General features: G+C 33.5%; 1 protein-coding gene across 6 annotated transcripts in view; it reads right to left on the bottom strand.

Moving 5' to 3' along the window:
• Positions 1-17,350, bottom strand: part of MON2 (MON2 homolog, regulator of endosome-to-Golgi trafficking) — a 127,160-nt gene that overhangs the window by 18,209 nt on the left and 91,601 nt on the right. For all 6 annotated transcript variants that reach the window (XM_003770828.3, XM_003770829.4, XM_031940934.1 and 3 more), the window contains 4 exons: positions 14,648-14,708; positions 12,797-12,920; positions 7,475-7,682; positions 3,764-3,846 (listed from right to left, as the gene is read on the bottom strand). In XM_003770828.3, coding sequence (XP_003770876.1) covers positions 3,764-3,846; positions 7,475-7,682; positions 12,797-12,920; positions 14,648-14,708 — 476 coding nt within the window. The remainder of the gene's footprint in view (positions 1-3,763; positions 3,847-7,474; positions 7,683-12,796; positions 12,921-14,647; positions 14,709-17,350) is intronic.

Raw genomic sequence — 17,350 nt, forward strand, 5'->3', positions numbered from 1 at the left:
CTGGAACAGGTAGTTTCTTAACTCCTGTATATTCATTAACACACATACCTTTGGATAAGGAAATAAGCTAAGTCATAAATGAAGAGGAGGATAGCATCTGGATTATATTTTGGAAAATTATATAATTTTCAAAAATCTCAAACTTGTTACTTTTGATAAAAGCCATGGTCTCAGAAATATCAAAATTGTAGATAACCCAAAAAACAACGTAAAGATACATGGTGTATTTAAGTAGGCTGCAGAACATTCCAAGAAATGAGTTATATTCAAAAAAAGGCACAAAAGAAATCACCAAGGCTGTGTAGTACCAGAGGGGTGGATTAGCTTTATATTAAGAATAAGGGATAATATATGGGCAGCCAAAGTTGTGTACTAATATTTACAAAATATTAAAGTAACTGGAGGAAAGCCTTTAATGTATCTCTCCGGAAGATAAAAGAAAAGAAATGGACCCATCAATATGGTCAATGGGCCAAGAAATAACAAATAAGAACATCAAAATGAATATTACTTTGCATTTCTATGATGTAGATTTCTACTATATTGATGCTACAATGTAACTGATTTTATACTGTATTGATGTTTATAAACAAGTCTGTATCTAAGATGTTTCTTTCTATGTTCTTGAGTTGAGCTCAGGAATTCTATTTTCCCCTTTATGTTAGTTTAAAATTATAATTAACATGAACAAAGAGGGGATGTCCATCAACTGGGAATGACTGAACAAGTTGTGGCTTAACAATATAATGGAATACCACTGTGCTATGTAAGAAATGACAAGGAAGATTTAAAAAAAAAAAAAAAAAACTTACATGAACTGATGCAAAATGAAGTAAGTGGAACCAAGAAAATACTACACAGAAACAGCAATATTGATGATGATCAACTATGATAGACTTATCTCTTCTCAATAATATAATGATTTAAGACATTTCCAAAAGACTCATGATGGAAAATGCTATGCACATCCAGAAAAAAGAACTGATGGAGGAATCTGAATACAGATCAAAGCACACTATTTTCACTTTTTGTAGTTTTTCCCTTTTGTTTTGTTTCTTTCTTTACAACATGACTAATATGGAAATATGTTTTATATAATTACACATATAATAGTCTTTATCAAATTGCTTACTACCCTGGAGAGAGGGAGAAAATGTGGAACTTGAAATTATATTTATACATAAATACACATATACACACACACATATATAAATATACATACACATGCTAAATGCTAAAAATTGTCTTTACATGTAATTGAAAAAAATAAAATATTAATTAAAAGAAAAAATGGAAATAAAAATGAATTTTAAAAAGCTATAATTAATAGGAAAAATTCTTATCTACCATACTTTCAGGTTCTGGGAAGATTCTAGGACATCTTTCGGATAGATTTAAAGGTCTACAAGCTGATCTGGTATATTTCCACAAGGTATACTATCCATCTTGCCCTATCTTTGTACAATTAAGGAGAGCATTATCTCCCTGACAAACCATTCTAGGAGTCAGAAGTCTGAGATCCCTAATCCATTAATAATGTTCTCAGGATGCAAATGGGTCTCATAAATCAATCAACATTTCTTAATGACAGCAGAGGGGATTACTATCCCTATTTAGAGGCTAATCCACTCTCACTGATGTAACCAATCATGTTGATGCCATCCTGATGATGCTGTCTACCTTTTTCCCTCACTTATCCAACTCTGTACTTCCCAAACTTGTACTTCATAAAACTACATGAAGGCTAGTAAGCCCTATCTTATGGTTCTTAGTTACTGAAAAAAGGCTATTGATATAATTTATTGGTTACTGCTAATCTAATAAATTGATCATGCTTGCATCACTGTCAGTTAACCATAATTTAAAAATGCAGCACAAGGACAACAAATAGAAAGACAACTAGAAAAGTTTAATTGCTTTCTTCAATCTTGGTTGCTGAGAATAAAGAGGCAGAGAAATTCTACGAAGAACTTGATTAGATTTTTCAAATTAAACAGACATCTACTAATAGTTTGTGACTTCAAAGCAAATAATCCAAAAACTATATTAAATATGTGGGAAAATGTAAATCATTAAAAAAAATCATTTTTAATGACAAGCTATATATATAAATACTTTCTTTCTCTCTGATTATCACACAATAAATATTTCTGATTATGTTGACCATAAGCAAAACTGTGATGTGTTTTACAATTCTACAAATAAAAAGATTTGGAAAGGTGAACATAAATGACATCATGTAAGTAAAGTATTGTGCAAATCTTTAAAACCAATATAAGTATGTTATTGTTGCTATTATTATTATTATTAAGGTCCAAACAAGGAAAATATTAATACCATATGATTTTTTCATCATACATATTAAAAATTGGAAAATAATTCTATATATAAGAAGTTAAAAATATTGAGAAATGGGATTACTTTCTTGAAATCTTAGTTCTTCTAGCAAAAGAATTGTTTTTCAAATATCCTAAGATATGTGTATGTATATGTTTAAATAAAAATATATGTGTATAGCACTGTAGAGAGCTCTGGCCTTGTGAGTGAAGAAGACATGAGGCGACAGTAGTTAAGACTCAGTCTCAGGCTACTCTCTAAAAACTTATCTGAATTGGTAGAAAGAGTTCTCACACAAACAAAATCAAAGATTCTTGATATACTTACAAATCTGATCATAATACAATAAAAAAGAGATCTAAATATCAAGGAAACAAAACTACTTGTCTTAAGTAAAATTGAAAAAGAAAAAACCCTTCTTATTAACAGAACCTGGCTCTGAATACTAAAAGGTTTTAAAATCAGGGATAAAGAATTGTAACTCAGAAGGTCACTCCAACAAAAGAAAATTTCATTTGCCACAAGATCTTATATCACCCCTATTTTTAAAGTCTAGAGTGGAAATGACAGAAATTATTGTTTATTATTATTATTATTGTTAAGAATAATTTCCAATTTGGCCAGGCTCAAAGTGCAGGAATTACTTAAGGATCTGATCTTTCTACAGCTGGCAAAGGAGGTTTATCTACTCCATTTTAGATTTGAGTTGTTTTGCCCCTCTTTTAGTAATTTAGAAACTGCCCTTCTGAGGGCTTGTTAAATTGGTACTGAACTAAGTGAGGATACCCAATCTACACAGCTCATTGTAGCTCAGAACTTCAAGCTCAAGGGATACTAGTCTCAGCCTTCTCAGTAACTGAGATTACAGGCATGCACTCCACCATGCTTGAATTAAACTGGGGGAAAAAAAGGTAAAAAAAAATTATTAAGGAAAAATGACTATCTTTAGTTATGTGAGTATTCTATGTTATATAAGAATCCCATGATTTAGTCCTTCGTTCACTAAATATTTAATGAATATCTTCTAGTTTGATATGCATACATGAATAAGAGACAACCTCTGGGACTTAAAAAGAGCCTGGTAAAGAAGACAAATTATTCCCACAAAAAACTATAATACAAGGCAGAATGCCTTATATGAATTAAGAAAGTATAAATATTGTAGGAATTCAGAAAAGAGAAATCACTTATGGTTGAGATGATCACAAAAGGCTTTATAGAGGAGGTGGCATTTGACCTGGATCATGAAAAATAGGGAGGACTTCAAAAGGAAGAAAAAAGATGTTTGAAAGTATTTCCTCTAGTTAAGGAAGGGGAATGAACAATAATTTTTAATGAAACAAGGCTAATGGATAATAAATTCTATAAAACATTACTAATAAAAATGAAAACATTTTATATTTGAAATAAGACTTCTAAGACTTACCATTTTCAGGTTGAGTTTTCTTAAGTGAATCAATAAGGGTACTGACTGCTTTTAAAACAAATATGATTTCTGTCACTTGTTGCCTAAAAAAAGAGAAAATATTATTTCAGTAAAAAATTACAAATTCACTGAAACAGAAAAACAATGGGAAAGGTTTTTCAACAATATTGAGTACAAATGAATTTGAATTTTTTTTTGTTTTTCATATGAAAAATACATTCTAATATAAGAACAAATATATATATATATATACTGTATTTAACATATACTTTAACATATTTAACATGTATGGGACTACCTGCCACCTAGAGGAGGGGGTAGAGGGAAGGAGGGAAAAAGTTGAAACGGAAGTTTTTGCAAGGGTCAATGTTGAAAAATTACCCATGCATATGTTTAGTGTATAAAAAGCTATAATAAAAAAAGTAATATTAAAAAAAGAACATTTCAATTCTGATACAATGTAAAGTTGTTATTCTTGAGTTATTCAGTTTTAAAAAATATTATGCTGAGATTTCTCTCAAATCTTGTTTTAAGTGGTGAAGTAACTTTTTGTTACGGTGAAGTTTTTTATTACATGACTTTTATTAAACAAGACTATAAATTGCATGGACACTGGATAACTGATTGAAATAATGCCATATAATCTGTTTATAAACTTGGAAATCTGTGAAGATCGTGTATTTTTAAATCAGCAGGAGTCAGGAATTCAGGTTAGGGGAAAATCGTCAGTCTTTATTCTCAGTGAAGGATCAGAGGTGGAAGAGAATCGGCGATAGCAATGTGTGCAGCTGAGTCAAGAAGCTAGCTCGACCAGCAGCCACACAACCAGCAGCTCGGAGTCTCGAACCCAGGCCCAATCTCTCCCAGCTTCTCTTCCTGTCTCCCTCTCTGCCTCCACCCACCAAAATCGTCATTTCCTATACAACACATCAGGACTTGCACTGAGAGTGGGCAGGGACCATTCTTTATCCAATCATGTATATTAATAGAGTATAGCCCAATTACTATTTAGCCTCACGTACTTGGGACCTCAGTGCATCAACTCAAACCTCAGCCCATTACAGAAATCAACTAATTATTATATGAATTAAATTAAAATCAGTAGACCTAAGGATATAGATATTGAAATAATTTAAAAACTGATTCCGATTCCCACCCCGAGATAAGTATATTTTATAATGTGCATTTAAATACTATTTAATTTGTGTTCATGACAAAGTGTTGGGTAGCATTAGACTCAAACTCCTCTAAGACAATAATTAAATAATTACTAATCCTAATTTTGAAGTACCAGAGAGCACCTAATAGGAATCATGAAATTCTCAAATTGAAACTATTTACTTAGAATTATTTAAATGTCATACTGTATCCTATAGACAAAGCTCCTATTTGAAACCAAAAAATGATGTGTCTTAATGTGTAAAAGTATAAAAATTAATTCCATGGGGGATGAAGGGGGAGAGGAAAGAAAGGAAAGAAAGGAAGGGGGAGAGAGGGGGGGAGAGAGAGAGAGAGAGAGAGAGAGAGAGAGAGAGAGAGAGAGAATATATGTGTCTCAAAGCATCCAGAACTATAATCATACATAGTACATAAAAAATCCTATTTTAATGGAAATTATAAGTCAACTTCATTACTATTTTTCTAAAAGGACATAATATTCATCTCTCAATGTTTATTCTTCCAAATGTAGGGTGAAGAACTCAGTTTCGTTTTCTTTAATTATTTAGTATTTTCCCCCTAGTTACATTCAAAACATTAAAAAAATTTGAGTTCCAGATTCTTTTCCTTATCCCCATTCTCCATTAAGAAACCACTTGTGAAATTAGGCAAAACACTTTCCATAAAAGTCATGTTGTGACAGAAAATATAGATCTCCCACCCTACAAAAAAGAGAGGAGAGAGGGAGAGAGAAGGAAAGAGAGGGAGAGAATAGCAGAGAGAGAGGGAGAGAGAATGAATATGGATATGATTTTTCATAAGTTCTTCAGAGTAGTCATGGATCATTGTATAGCTGAGAATAGCAAAGTTATTTAAAGCTGATCTTTCCAGAACAATGCAATTACTTTGTATACAATGCATTTCACTTTGTTTGAGTTTATGGAGGACTTTCCAGGTTTTTTTTTCCCCCTGAGAGCATCCTGCTTATCATTTCCCAAAGAACAATAACATTCCATCATAATCACATACCACAATTTATTCAGCCATTCCCCAATTGATGGGCATCCCCTCAATTTCTAATTTTTTGCCTTGAGAGCTGCTATAAATATTTTTGAACATGAGTCCTTTTCCTTAAAAAAATCAAACAAACAAACAAAAAAACACTTTTGGGATTCATGCCTAGTAGTGGTACTGTTAAGTCAAAGGATATTGGGCATAGGTCACATCACATATTCTGATCATTTACCATTTAGGGCATGGTTCTTATTTTTTATAAATTTCATTCAATTCTCTCTGTTTGAGAAGTGAGGCTTTATCAGCGAAACTTGCTTCAAAATGTGAGGATTAATAAAAGATAATTTAGAATGTTTTTACATATTCAATTGTAAAAGAGTGTAAAAAAAATTATGATATGAGTTCTGGTCATGAAAAAACAGCTAACAAACCACTGTTGTAGCTCAGGAGCTATTCTGACTCACTAGTTATATGCGGAACAATTGCTAGTTAGAAGTACCACTTCCTCCAAGGTTACTAAAAATTAATGATACTTCACAGAATTCTGAGAGCTATCTAAAAAAGGGCCTGTCTTCTATTTCCAGTGCCCTAATCAGGTTATTTGCTTAGTCTATTGTGAGATCTTTCTAATCATGACAAATACTACTTGGGTAATAAGAGACTACAAATAGTTATATGGGTTTGGGAAAATTGCTATAGTTATAGCAGTGTCTGGTTTGGGTAAGCCTTTTATTTAAGCAGCAACTGTAATCTGAAGAACAAGCAGTCAACTAGCAACTTCTGAGGCACTTGAAAAAATATTAGGTTACAGATTTTTAGGAACTGAAGATTTTGTGGGTAACAAAGATAAACTTATACTTTAATAATCTAAAACAACTAAAATCTATAATTTAATTAAAATAAATGATATTATACTAGAATTGACTGCCCTTCAAAATAAGCAGTGCTACTATCCTGTGAAGATATGAGTCAGGAGATATGAAACTGTCCACTTTTCCTATTTCAACTAGAAACTTCTTTTCATCACTTCTCAAACTTATCTAAAGCACTCTAAACAAAAATCAGTCCTATCTCTACTTTTAGCAATTTAATTTTGCCAGTTCTTTGTATCTCTGGAACCTTCTAAGTAGGTGATGATGATGGCAGCCATGAATTAATTTATTAGCCTGGGTTGGTGGGCACTACCAAGTACAGGCAGCAATTTAAAGCCAGATAGTCAGCCTTTTCAATGCTGCTTTGTAAGCCTTGATTGTAACTTTTTGATGGATCATTTGGATATTGCTGGTTCTACCCTCTAGTTAATCTGCCCATAGTAATACTCCCTTCTGACAATGATGAGCTGTATATGTTTATGTTGCAAAAGGGGTTAATTAAGCAGATTAGGTAAAAACAGAAGAAAGCAAGATCTCAAACAGGGATAATAAATAGACACAACCTACAGATTTTCTGCTTTAAAACTTAACTTGTTGTGATTAATCATTATAATCATTTGTCTACTGATATGCCTGTATTTTTCATAAAATTAAATAAAGATGAAACCTTGGAAGAGGACATTTGCCACTGAGTCTTTCATCTTCTATGTAACGATGTAGGACGTCCTGGGATCTCTTCAAGAGTACTGAGAGGGCCATTCGTGATATATAGCCTTCCTGAGGTGTTGTCACTTTGTTACTGAAGGAAAATTGGAGTAGTGTTTCAAAACACATTTTAGAAAATTCTTCCCTCATTCGAATATCAATTTCTGCTTCTGTAAAAGTAACATATGATCTTTAATAGTAAAATAAGAGACTGAAGTCTAAAACACTTCTATTAAATCTCAAATATAACTCCTAAAGACTTCTAAAACAAATGATATTAAAATATATTTTGAATTATATTATTTGATGTTAAGATGTATTTATTAGTATTTTAAATGATTGCACAATTAATCTAGTTGTTTATAGCTCTTTTCATGATAAGGAAGTTTTCTGAACTTAGTTTCTAGGTTACAAACTGTTACCAAAAATGATGCTTTTGTTAGGAGATGTGGAAATGTTTATTTGGCTGGGGAGGGGGAGGAGGAGGTGGAAGAGAAGCAACATATTTTTGCTTAGACTAAATCAAAAGAGGAGCTTTTGAGAACCTTGTAATTGGCACCAAAGTCTCTCTTTGGACATGGGGACAAAGAAGCCAGTTTTAGTTTTAACTGAGTTTGTCTCACTTGAGAATTTATACATCAAAGAGGATTGGTGGGTAAGGATGGGATTGAGTAAAGAAGTACTTAGAATGTGTGTGTGATTTTCTTAAGTGGGGAGAAATTCCAAGGAATCTAGAGAGTCTGAAGTAAGACTACCTTAATTTCTAGCACTAAGAGTTTCTACTTTCTATGACTATGTATACAGATTTATGTTCTCCTCAGGCAAACTCAATTTAAAAATAACAATCATAATATTAACTAATATTTATATAATCCTTACTATGTGCCAGCACTGTGCTACATGATTTACAATTATAATCTCACTTGAGATAATAAAAGTTGAGGCATGAAAAACATGAATGAAATGTCTAACACCAATTAATGGAAGATTATTTCTGAAATAGCAGAACATTTCTCAAAAGAAGAAAAAGGAAGAGGGAAAGAAAGATCATAATAATGTAATCCCTACTCTTTTATAAGCAGTTATAAAAATTTTTCAACTCACATTTATTTTCTCTCTCTGATTTTCTGCCACTCAATAATCTTTATTTTCAGGGAGTTTGCATTCCATCAGGGGACAGGGATTGGGCCTATGATTTCACTATTACAAAAACCTCACAGTGAGGAATTTCCTCTACCAATGCAACTTGGAAACTTCTCATCAATCTACAATATTGGAGAAATTTTTCAAGAAAATTGAGAAGTTATGTGACTTGCCCAGGCAAGTCCAGGACTTGAACACCAGACTTCTCAATTTAAGAACAGACTCCATCTACTGAGCTGCATTGTCTATATCCAAGTACATATAAATCATGTACAAAGTGGTCGGGACATGGAGACAATAGTAGTATGGGAGAATTAGGAAGAGTTCATGTATAACAAGGCACTACTTTTGTGTTGCCCAATTTCATGAAGCAGAGTAAAAGGGAACACTCCAAGGAAAGGGGATGGCCTGTGCAAAGGTATGGAGACAGGATGAAGTGCTATGTGTGGGAGATAAAGAAAAGGACAGTGGGGGTAGACCTTGGTTTGTTGCAAAAGGAGTAATGTAGAATAAAGGTGGAAAGATTGATTGGGGCTGGGTGAAGAGGGTTTTATAAATGAAGCAGTTTATGATTTTATCCTCAAGGCAAGAAGTCTGTGGAGTTCACTGAGCAAGGGAATGACCCACTCAGATTGTGGATTGAAGAACATTCTTTTGGCAGCTGTGTAAGGAGACCAGATTGGAATGAGGAGAGAATTAAGGCAAAAGGACCAATTAAGAGGCTGGTACAACAGTCTATGCAAGTAGTAAAGAAGCAAGTACTAATTTTTTAGGCACAGTGTGGAAACAGAAATGCCAAGAAGTAGCCTAACACTTGATCTGTAAGGCATTAGAGAGCCCTGATCACCAAGGTGGTAAAACTGGTACACTTGACAAAAATAGGTACATTTTAGAAGGGAAGCCAGTGGGCTCTGTTTTGGACATGTTGGAGATATCACCATGAAGCTCAAAGGAGAAAGTGTCACTGGGTAAAAAAGCTGTGAGTTATCTGGTTAGAGAAGGAAAGATTATATATTGAAAAGAACAGAGGGCCCCACAAAACTTTGGGGACTGCTAAATTGGGATATGTGGGGTGTCATGAAGCAGAAAAGAAGAAAGAAAGCAGAAGAGGTATCACCAAACTCAGAGAGAAATCCCATCTAGGAGATGGTAAAAGCCAACAGTATCAAATGAAGCACCAAGGTCACAAAAGATTTAGAGTAGGAAAGGTCATTTGATTAACAATTAAGAGATTACTGGTTAAATCTGAAGGAAGAATAATTTCACTTGAAGTAAGTTTAAAACCCAGAGGTTTCAAAGGGTTGAAAATTAAGTGAGAAGAGAGGAAGAGGAAGAAATGACTGCAAAGTTTTTTTGTAGGAATGTTAAAGAGAAAGGTGGAAGAGATATAGGAAGACAACTTGAGGGGACAGTAAAGTTTAGTGAAATATTTTTTAATATGGGGTAGACTTAGGTATGCCTGAATGCAAGAGGGAAGAAATAGTACATACAGAGAAAAGAGAAGTAAGAAAAAAGGGATGACTGAAGGGACAATGTAGCACATATGGAAAAAGAAGAGATATAAAGACACTCACAGAGTCTCAGAAGAAGAAAGGGCACATCCTTATACAAGACTAACTTAAATAGGTCTAAAAAAAAAATAAAAGCAAATTGTTTCTGATTTTTTTTTCCCAAGGGTTTTTTTTTTTTTTTTTTTTTTTTTAAACCAGGCTATTTGTTCAAAAGTAAGGAGCATGGTGTTGTGAGAAAAGCAAAAGACGGTGTCAGAACATGCAGGTTTCAGTTACATAAATCAGCAGTGGAAAACTGACTAGTCCTATGAGTCTTACCTAAAAATAGAGATAATTCATTCCACCTCATAGACCTGCAGTGAGCAAAATGGGCTTTATACACCAGAAAATGAACTTAAAAATATCATATATTACTCTTATTAGTAGGTATAGGCTAATTTTTAAAAGTCATGTTGGACAAATGTTAAAAAGAACCAGTTTTTCTTCTGAAAAGAGTACAAGTACCATCTATTGGCTAAATTGTACAAATACTTTAGGAATGAGTGAAGATACTCAAGAGAGCCATCTAGTGGAAAACTAGTCTGATAAGTAAGAATAAAAACATAACTTTTGTATTAGTATACAGTAGAAGTTACGTTGTTTAATACGTATTCAGAAAAAAAGCTTAAACTGGTCCTCTTTTTATTTCCAAGTAAATGGTAAAATACAACACAAAATCCATTTCCTGATCAACTTCCTAATATCTGTTATTCATTCATTCAAGTATTTATTACATGTAAAACACTATATGCTAGATAATGCTAATAACAAAGACAAATGGAAACAGGCTCTGCCTTCTACCTTCCCCACACCCACACACACACACCCACACACACACACACCCACACACACACACACCCACACACACACACACACACAATACAAGGTTACTTTCCAGGAACTGTGAGAGTGGGCAAGAAAAGGCTGTAAAAGCGGCACTTGCCCTTTGAAAGGAATTAGGAGATTCAATGAAAAGAAGGTAAAGACCTTCTAGGCTGGAGGAACAGTTTATGTCAAGTTATGGAGATGGAGTGTCATGTAAGGGAAGAACACCATTAGGCATGTTTAACTGGAGACTATATGAAAGCCTGGAATTAATAAACTTCAGCAAGTTTATCAAGTCCTTTAAAAGAAGAGTTGCCTAAGAGGTAAGAAGATAACAATAAGAGTTTCCGGAACACAGGAATGAAATGGTCAGATTTGTATTTCAGGAACATAAATTTGGCAATTATGTAGAAGATGGACTGGAAAGGGGAGAGACCAGATGCAGGCCAACTAAACAGGAAGTCAAAAAACAACAGTACAAGTGAAGAGTAACCAGGATGTAGACTGATTAGATTATAAGGCTGAGAAAATGGGATGAGTAGAGAATGACTATAACTATATAAACCTAGGTGTGTAGAAAGAGGATAAGGCACTCAAAGGAAAAGGAGTAGTAAGGAAAAGCGAAGGGTTTTGATAGAGAGAAGAGTTCTGTTTTAGACACACTGAGTTTGAGATACCTAAAAAAATGGTGCTGGATATATAGATGAAAGTCATCTGCAAAACTGATAACTGAACCCACAGGAGGAAAAAGGGAAATGGGAAGAGAATGACATGAAAAGAAAGGAAGTGAAATACAAAGGGAGAGAAGAGATAAGAAAGGGAGAGAAATGGAGAGACAGGGAGATAAAGAAAAATGAGGGCAAGGAGAGGCAATAGTTGGGAAGACAAAAAGACAGAGAACACAGTATCCAAGACAGAGCTATTGGGGACACTCAAAATATTGTATGCTGATTGGTATCAATAGTATACTCATTGATTATATTCTCTTTTCCACCATTCAAATATCAAGCACTATCAGACCAGGAATAAAATGTCATCAATTATCTGTGAGTTAGCTACAATGAACATTAATTTTGATGTTTACAATTTATTGATAAAACACTGGACACAATTAGAAGTCAAGACATTGTATTCTGCTATTTCCTCAATTGCAATTTTATCTCACAGGAGATTAGATTGTATGAAGATTATGCTACAATAAAATTTAATAATTATTATTGCACTTCTACAATCTTCTAGAGATTGTTGCTTTCAATACTTCTGAATAATGGTAGAATTTAAATTTACTGATTCATAAATTCTAGTTCCTGAATCCTCAAAATCAACAACTAATTGAAAAATAAGATTACAGGATTAAAAAGCAGAAGGGAATTCAGAGACTGAGTTCAATCCCTCAGTTTTAAGATAAGGAACCTGAGGCCAGAAAGGTTGAGTAACTTATCAGTCTGACAAAGGTACAAACAACTAAGACTTGGAATTTAATTCACATCTTTAAATGCCAAAATCAATATTTTTTCTACAATATCATAATGTTTTCTAAATATAAGAATTCAACTCATTTGAATCTGTACGTATGAATATACCATTAAAAAAATGTTCACTATATATTCACCTAGTCTAGTTGAATTTTCTGTCTTTGAATCCCAAGGTACACTATGTAAAAACTGCTCATCTCCGCCTCTATAATCATGCTGCTATAGATAAGCTATTCCAAAAGTACTCTAATACTGATTTAGCATTTTTAAAAAATCATTTAAGTAACATACCTGTAAATGAAGATGACTGAGAATGTATGGAACCCTTATTAAGCATAGTCATTATCTGGCCAACAAAATCCTTGGGAATAAAATTAGCATAAGGCAGAATCTCTGTGCTGATGAGCTGTACCACCTAAAACAAATGAACATATTTAAAAGTGTTTTTTTTTCTCTGAAAATGAATAAGTTTCACTTATTTTCTATTTACATTCATACTCCCATTCAGTCACACATTCTACATCTTTGTCTCTATCCGTCTCTGTCTCTTTCTTAAAAGGGAATCATAGAACCCTCAATGGCACACATGTTCTTCATGTACAACATAATCATGATATGATAATGACTATTAGTCTAACCATCTGTTACAAATCTATTAGAAAACTGCTATACTATAACAGTGTTGACAAAGTAAATATTCATTTCCAAAGGTATGAAAGGGCTATAGAAGGAAAATGATACAATATGTGTAACAATTTTCTACAATATAATTATGGCAAATTCAAAATATTAAAATGGTCAACATCTAACACATGATTTTACAAAAAAACTGGAGAAAATAAATATGTATTAAGCAATAAGAAAAAAAAAAGGTCATCGAGCAGAATATGTGATGTAAAACTGGACGCTGAGTTTGAATTTCTCTCTTAGAAAATGAAGACAATATTATTTATACTACCTCTGGTACTGAATAGCTATAATAATTAAGTGGAATAATGTATATAGAGAGTTTTGAAAACTAATGTTATGGAGGCAGCTAGGTAGTACAGTGGATAGAGCACCAGCCCTTAAGTCAGGAGGACCTCAGTTCAAATGTGACCTCAGACACTTAACACTTCCTAGTTGTGTGACCCTGGGCAAGAGACTTAACACTTATTTGCCTCAGCAAAAGAAAGAAAAAAAAAAGAAAACTAATGTTATATAAATTTGAGCTATTATTTTTTGAAAAGCATTATCACAAGCATTTAGTGTCCTTTTAAGTTCTTAAAGTTGAAATTTTAATACAGTTAGGACACACAAAGCAATATATCTTTTACTTTTAAGACATATTGTTACAAGGACAGTCACAGCATTTTAAAAATGGGTAAAGTGATTTATCCCATTCAATTTACTTAAAAACAAAAAACTCAAGCATTCTACAAACTTCTTTTATGAAAATTTACTATTTATTTAAAAATTCTGGTAGGTTGTGTCTATAAGATCAACATCAACAGACATCAACAAAGATGTAAAACTCCATCCAATTGTTTTGCTATCATTAAAACAATTGGTTAATGGTATTACCTGGTAAGAGTAAAGCAAACAATTAGCCTTCAATAAGTAATTGTCAAATAAAATAATATATGCAAAATATTTTGCGATCAGGGACATGTTCAAAAGCAGGACCAGGGTTCAAGGCCCATTCCCTCAAAGACTGACAGCTGACATGGCCCAGTCTCTCTGTGTCCTCAGGGAACTCTCCAAAAATAAGTCACTGTAGTAGACTTGTCTCACTATAGACTTTCCTATATAGTTCCTATATACTTTCCTATAGTCTCACTATAGACTTTCCTATCTAGGCACTCCTAAAGCAGATGAAATCATAGGTTCAAACCAAAAACAAAATAAACAAAAACTCAATCCCAACATACAAAATAAAAATATTTTTAAAAGAATTATACAATGTGATTTATTAATATTCAGGCATCACACAAACTTTGACAGACTATAAGAAATAATAAAGGAAACAGGTTTTGCTAAATTCACTAAAAAATTAATCTTAATTGTCATCTTAATTTATTCTCAAATAATACTAAAGTTTAAACAATTCTCCTTCAAGGTTCCACATAAAGTCATATAAAAGCCTTATGAGAAACTACTTACCTCAACATCAATACTTTCATTTCTCTGAAATTCTTGAATAGAAAGATTATCTGGAGGTATACTAAACACAAACAAACAAAAAATATCTCTTTATTTCAGCTTTTTAAAAGAAAACACAAGCTCTAGGAATTAAGCTGGAAAAGTAACTAATAGTTAAATAAAGAAGATTCCAAGAAAAATACTGGGAGAAAAAATTTCCCTATACTAGTATACTTTTTAAAAAAAGGTAATTTATGAAGCATGTAATTGATAATATTAAATTTCACTTAATAAAAATGACTTAAGTTTAAAAGTTACTTAGAAATTCTCTCTATAAATCTTGGGCCCAAGTGTAATTTGATTAAATTTATAAAATTACAAATCAATTTAAGTAGTTATTCATATAGGCACTAAATTTTTACTGCCCCAATCATGAGGTGTTTGTTTTGACAGTAAAGATGTCCCCCAAGACAAAGCATAAATACTCCCCTTAAGAAGGTCTGATTATCATGCCTTGTAGTACATGTGAGCTATGCTCTAGAATTTGGTTGAGCCTGAAAAGTTCAATAATGGTCTTCTGCCACGCCCTCGGCCACCTCTTGATACCCCAAACGTCAGTAGTAATAGGCATAGGTAGTATGGCAGAGTTAGTCCTGAGCAGTACCAAATTCTTAAAGAAAAAAGGAATTTCTGGACCTAAGTGGATTTCTAGTGCCAAATAGAAGCTGAGAATAGCAAGAATACAGCTCTTAAAAATGTTGAGACAAAAAACAAATCTCGCCCTTCACTAGTTACATGGGGAAAAGAAGACTCACTAATGAACTCAGATTCCATATGCCCCTCTTTTCCCCCCCTTTTTTGAGGGAGAAAGTACAACTAGGGTATAAGATGATGAGTCTGAAGACAACGATATAGGTCTCTGAGAAATTATGTCTAAGTGAGAGGGGTCAATCTATAATCGATTTTCAATCACTTCCCCTTAAAAGCAGGGTAGTGGTGGTAGTGCTAGTGCTAGGCCCTCAATCCTAAGTTGGTGTTATTAACCTAAAGGACCATACAGGTCCAAGGAGAAGAGATAAAGGTGGTATAAAGCTCCACTGGATTATCTTATGACTTTGGATGAGCATTCTTCCTATTTTGTGACTGGCTGGTTTCACAGAATCCTGAACTTCAGAGGCAGCTCATTCTGGAACAAGAGCACAAGCCAAAAAGATTTCTGAGAATTATTTAAATTGGTTCCTATAAACCCATGGCTGAAGTTCTGAGCCATATATTTTTTTAATAAAAACGAACAATCTATCAAACCAGCTATTGAAACAGACATAATATCGACTCCTTCACTACTAAAGATAGAACAGCCAAAGAGAGGACTTCAAACTATTTCCAAAGAGAGGTTTACTCTCAAGACATCAGAGGCAGTGAGAAGCTTTGAGAATCCAGAAGACTTTAAAGTATGGAGCAATTAAGAAATACAATGAGTATTGACATGAAAATAAATATACAAACTTTGCTTTTAAAACTCAAACAAAAGGGCAAGCATAACAGGTGGGAAAGGGATTTGCTATCACAGTCAATGTGAAATAGAATACATCTTTCTATACTTGAGGGTTTTTGGTTTTGGTCGGTTATTGTTGTTATTATTTTGTGTTTAGTTTAGCTTTTTTTTGGCTTTGTTTTACTTAGTTTTTTCTTTTTTTAATCTTATCTTTGGAAAGTAAATTAGTCATTATTAGAAAAGGCCAATAAAGAACATGAACGAAGTTCCTTATTTTATGGACAGGGAAATGAATCCCAAAAGAGTCTAAGTAACCACTTTTTGGCTGCTGCAGCCTAAATTCCTTCTACAGCAATGGAGGGTATGAAGAACTATGCTGATGGCCTCTAATTTATCTTGTCCAGTATCTCATATATTGTTGCACTCTGTCTCCTCCATCAGACTATGAACTCCCTGAAGGCAAGGACTAGTTCTGCTTTTCTTCATAACTCTATCACTTAAGCACATGGTCTGACACATAAGAGGCACTTAATAAATGCTTGGTGACTCCTGGATACAAGTCATTACAAGACAGAATTTCACCATATAAGACAAAGGAGAGCACAGAAGAAATCTATTGATTGATGGGAGCTAGCCACCAGAATTATCAGAGAATAGTCAAAACTCAGAATTTAGCAAATTTAGACTGTAAACATTTCTCCCTGGATAGCCCAGCTTCTTACACAGATTGCAGACTATTTTAACTCAGAAAGCAAAGGAGCTTTAAAATGTATATAGATGTATAAACACATGCATAAGATATTCTTTCCTAGGATCAGATAACTAACTTTCCTTATACTTGAACAACAACATTTTTGGGGCCTCAGTTTTCTTACCTATAAGATGAAGACAGTGAAATACATTGAGGGGAAGAAAAACCCACTGGTTCCAGAGTCAAAAGGCCTGGGCTCAAATCATGCCTTTTGTTGCTTACTCCTTTTGTCACCTCAGGTACATCACTTAACCTCCCTTGGCCTCTGTTTTCTCATCTGAAAAATGAGGTTACTGGATGATCTCTGAGGTTCCTTCCAGTTTCAGATCTGTGATCTGTAAAGAGACTGGAAGAAAGGACCTCTAAGGTCCCTTCAAGTGCTAAATTACAACTCTAAGACTCCATCTGTGAAAGACAAGGCCATCTCCTTCATCTTTCCATGAATTCTTATAGCTTTCTTGGAGGGACAAAATAATCT

Source organism: Sarcophilus harrisii, chromosome 5 (assembly GCF_902635505.1).
Source record: "Sarcophilus harrisii chromosome 5, mSarHar1.11, whole genome shotgun sequence".
NCBI classification, from domain to species: Eukaryota; Metazoa; Chordata; class Mammalia; order Dasyuromorphia; family Dasyuridae; genus Sarcophilus; species Sarcophilus harrisii.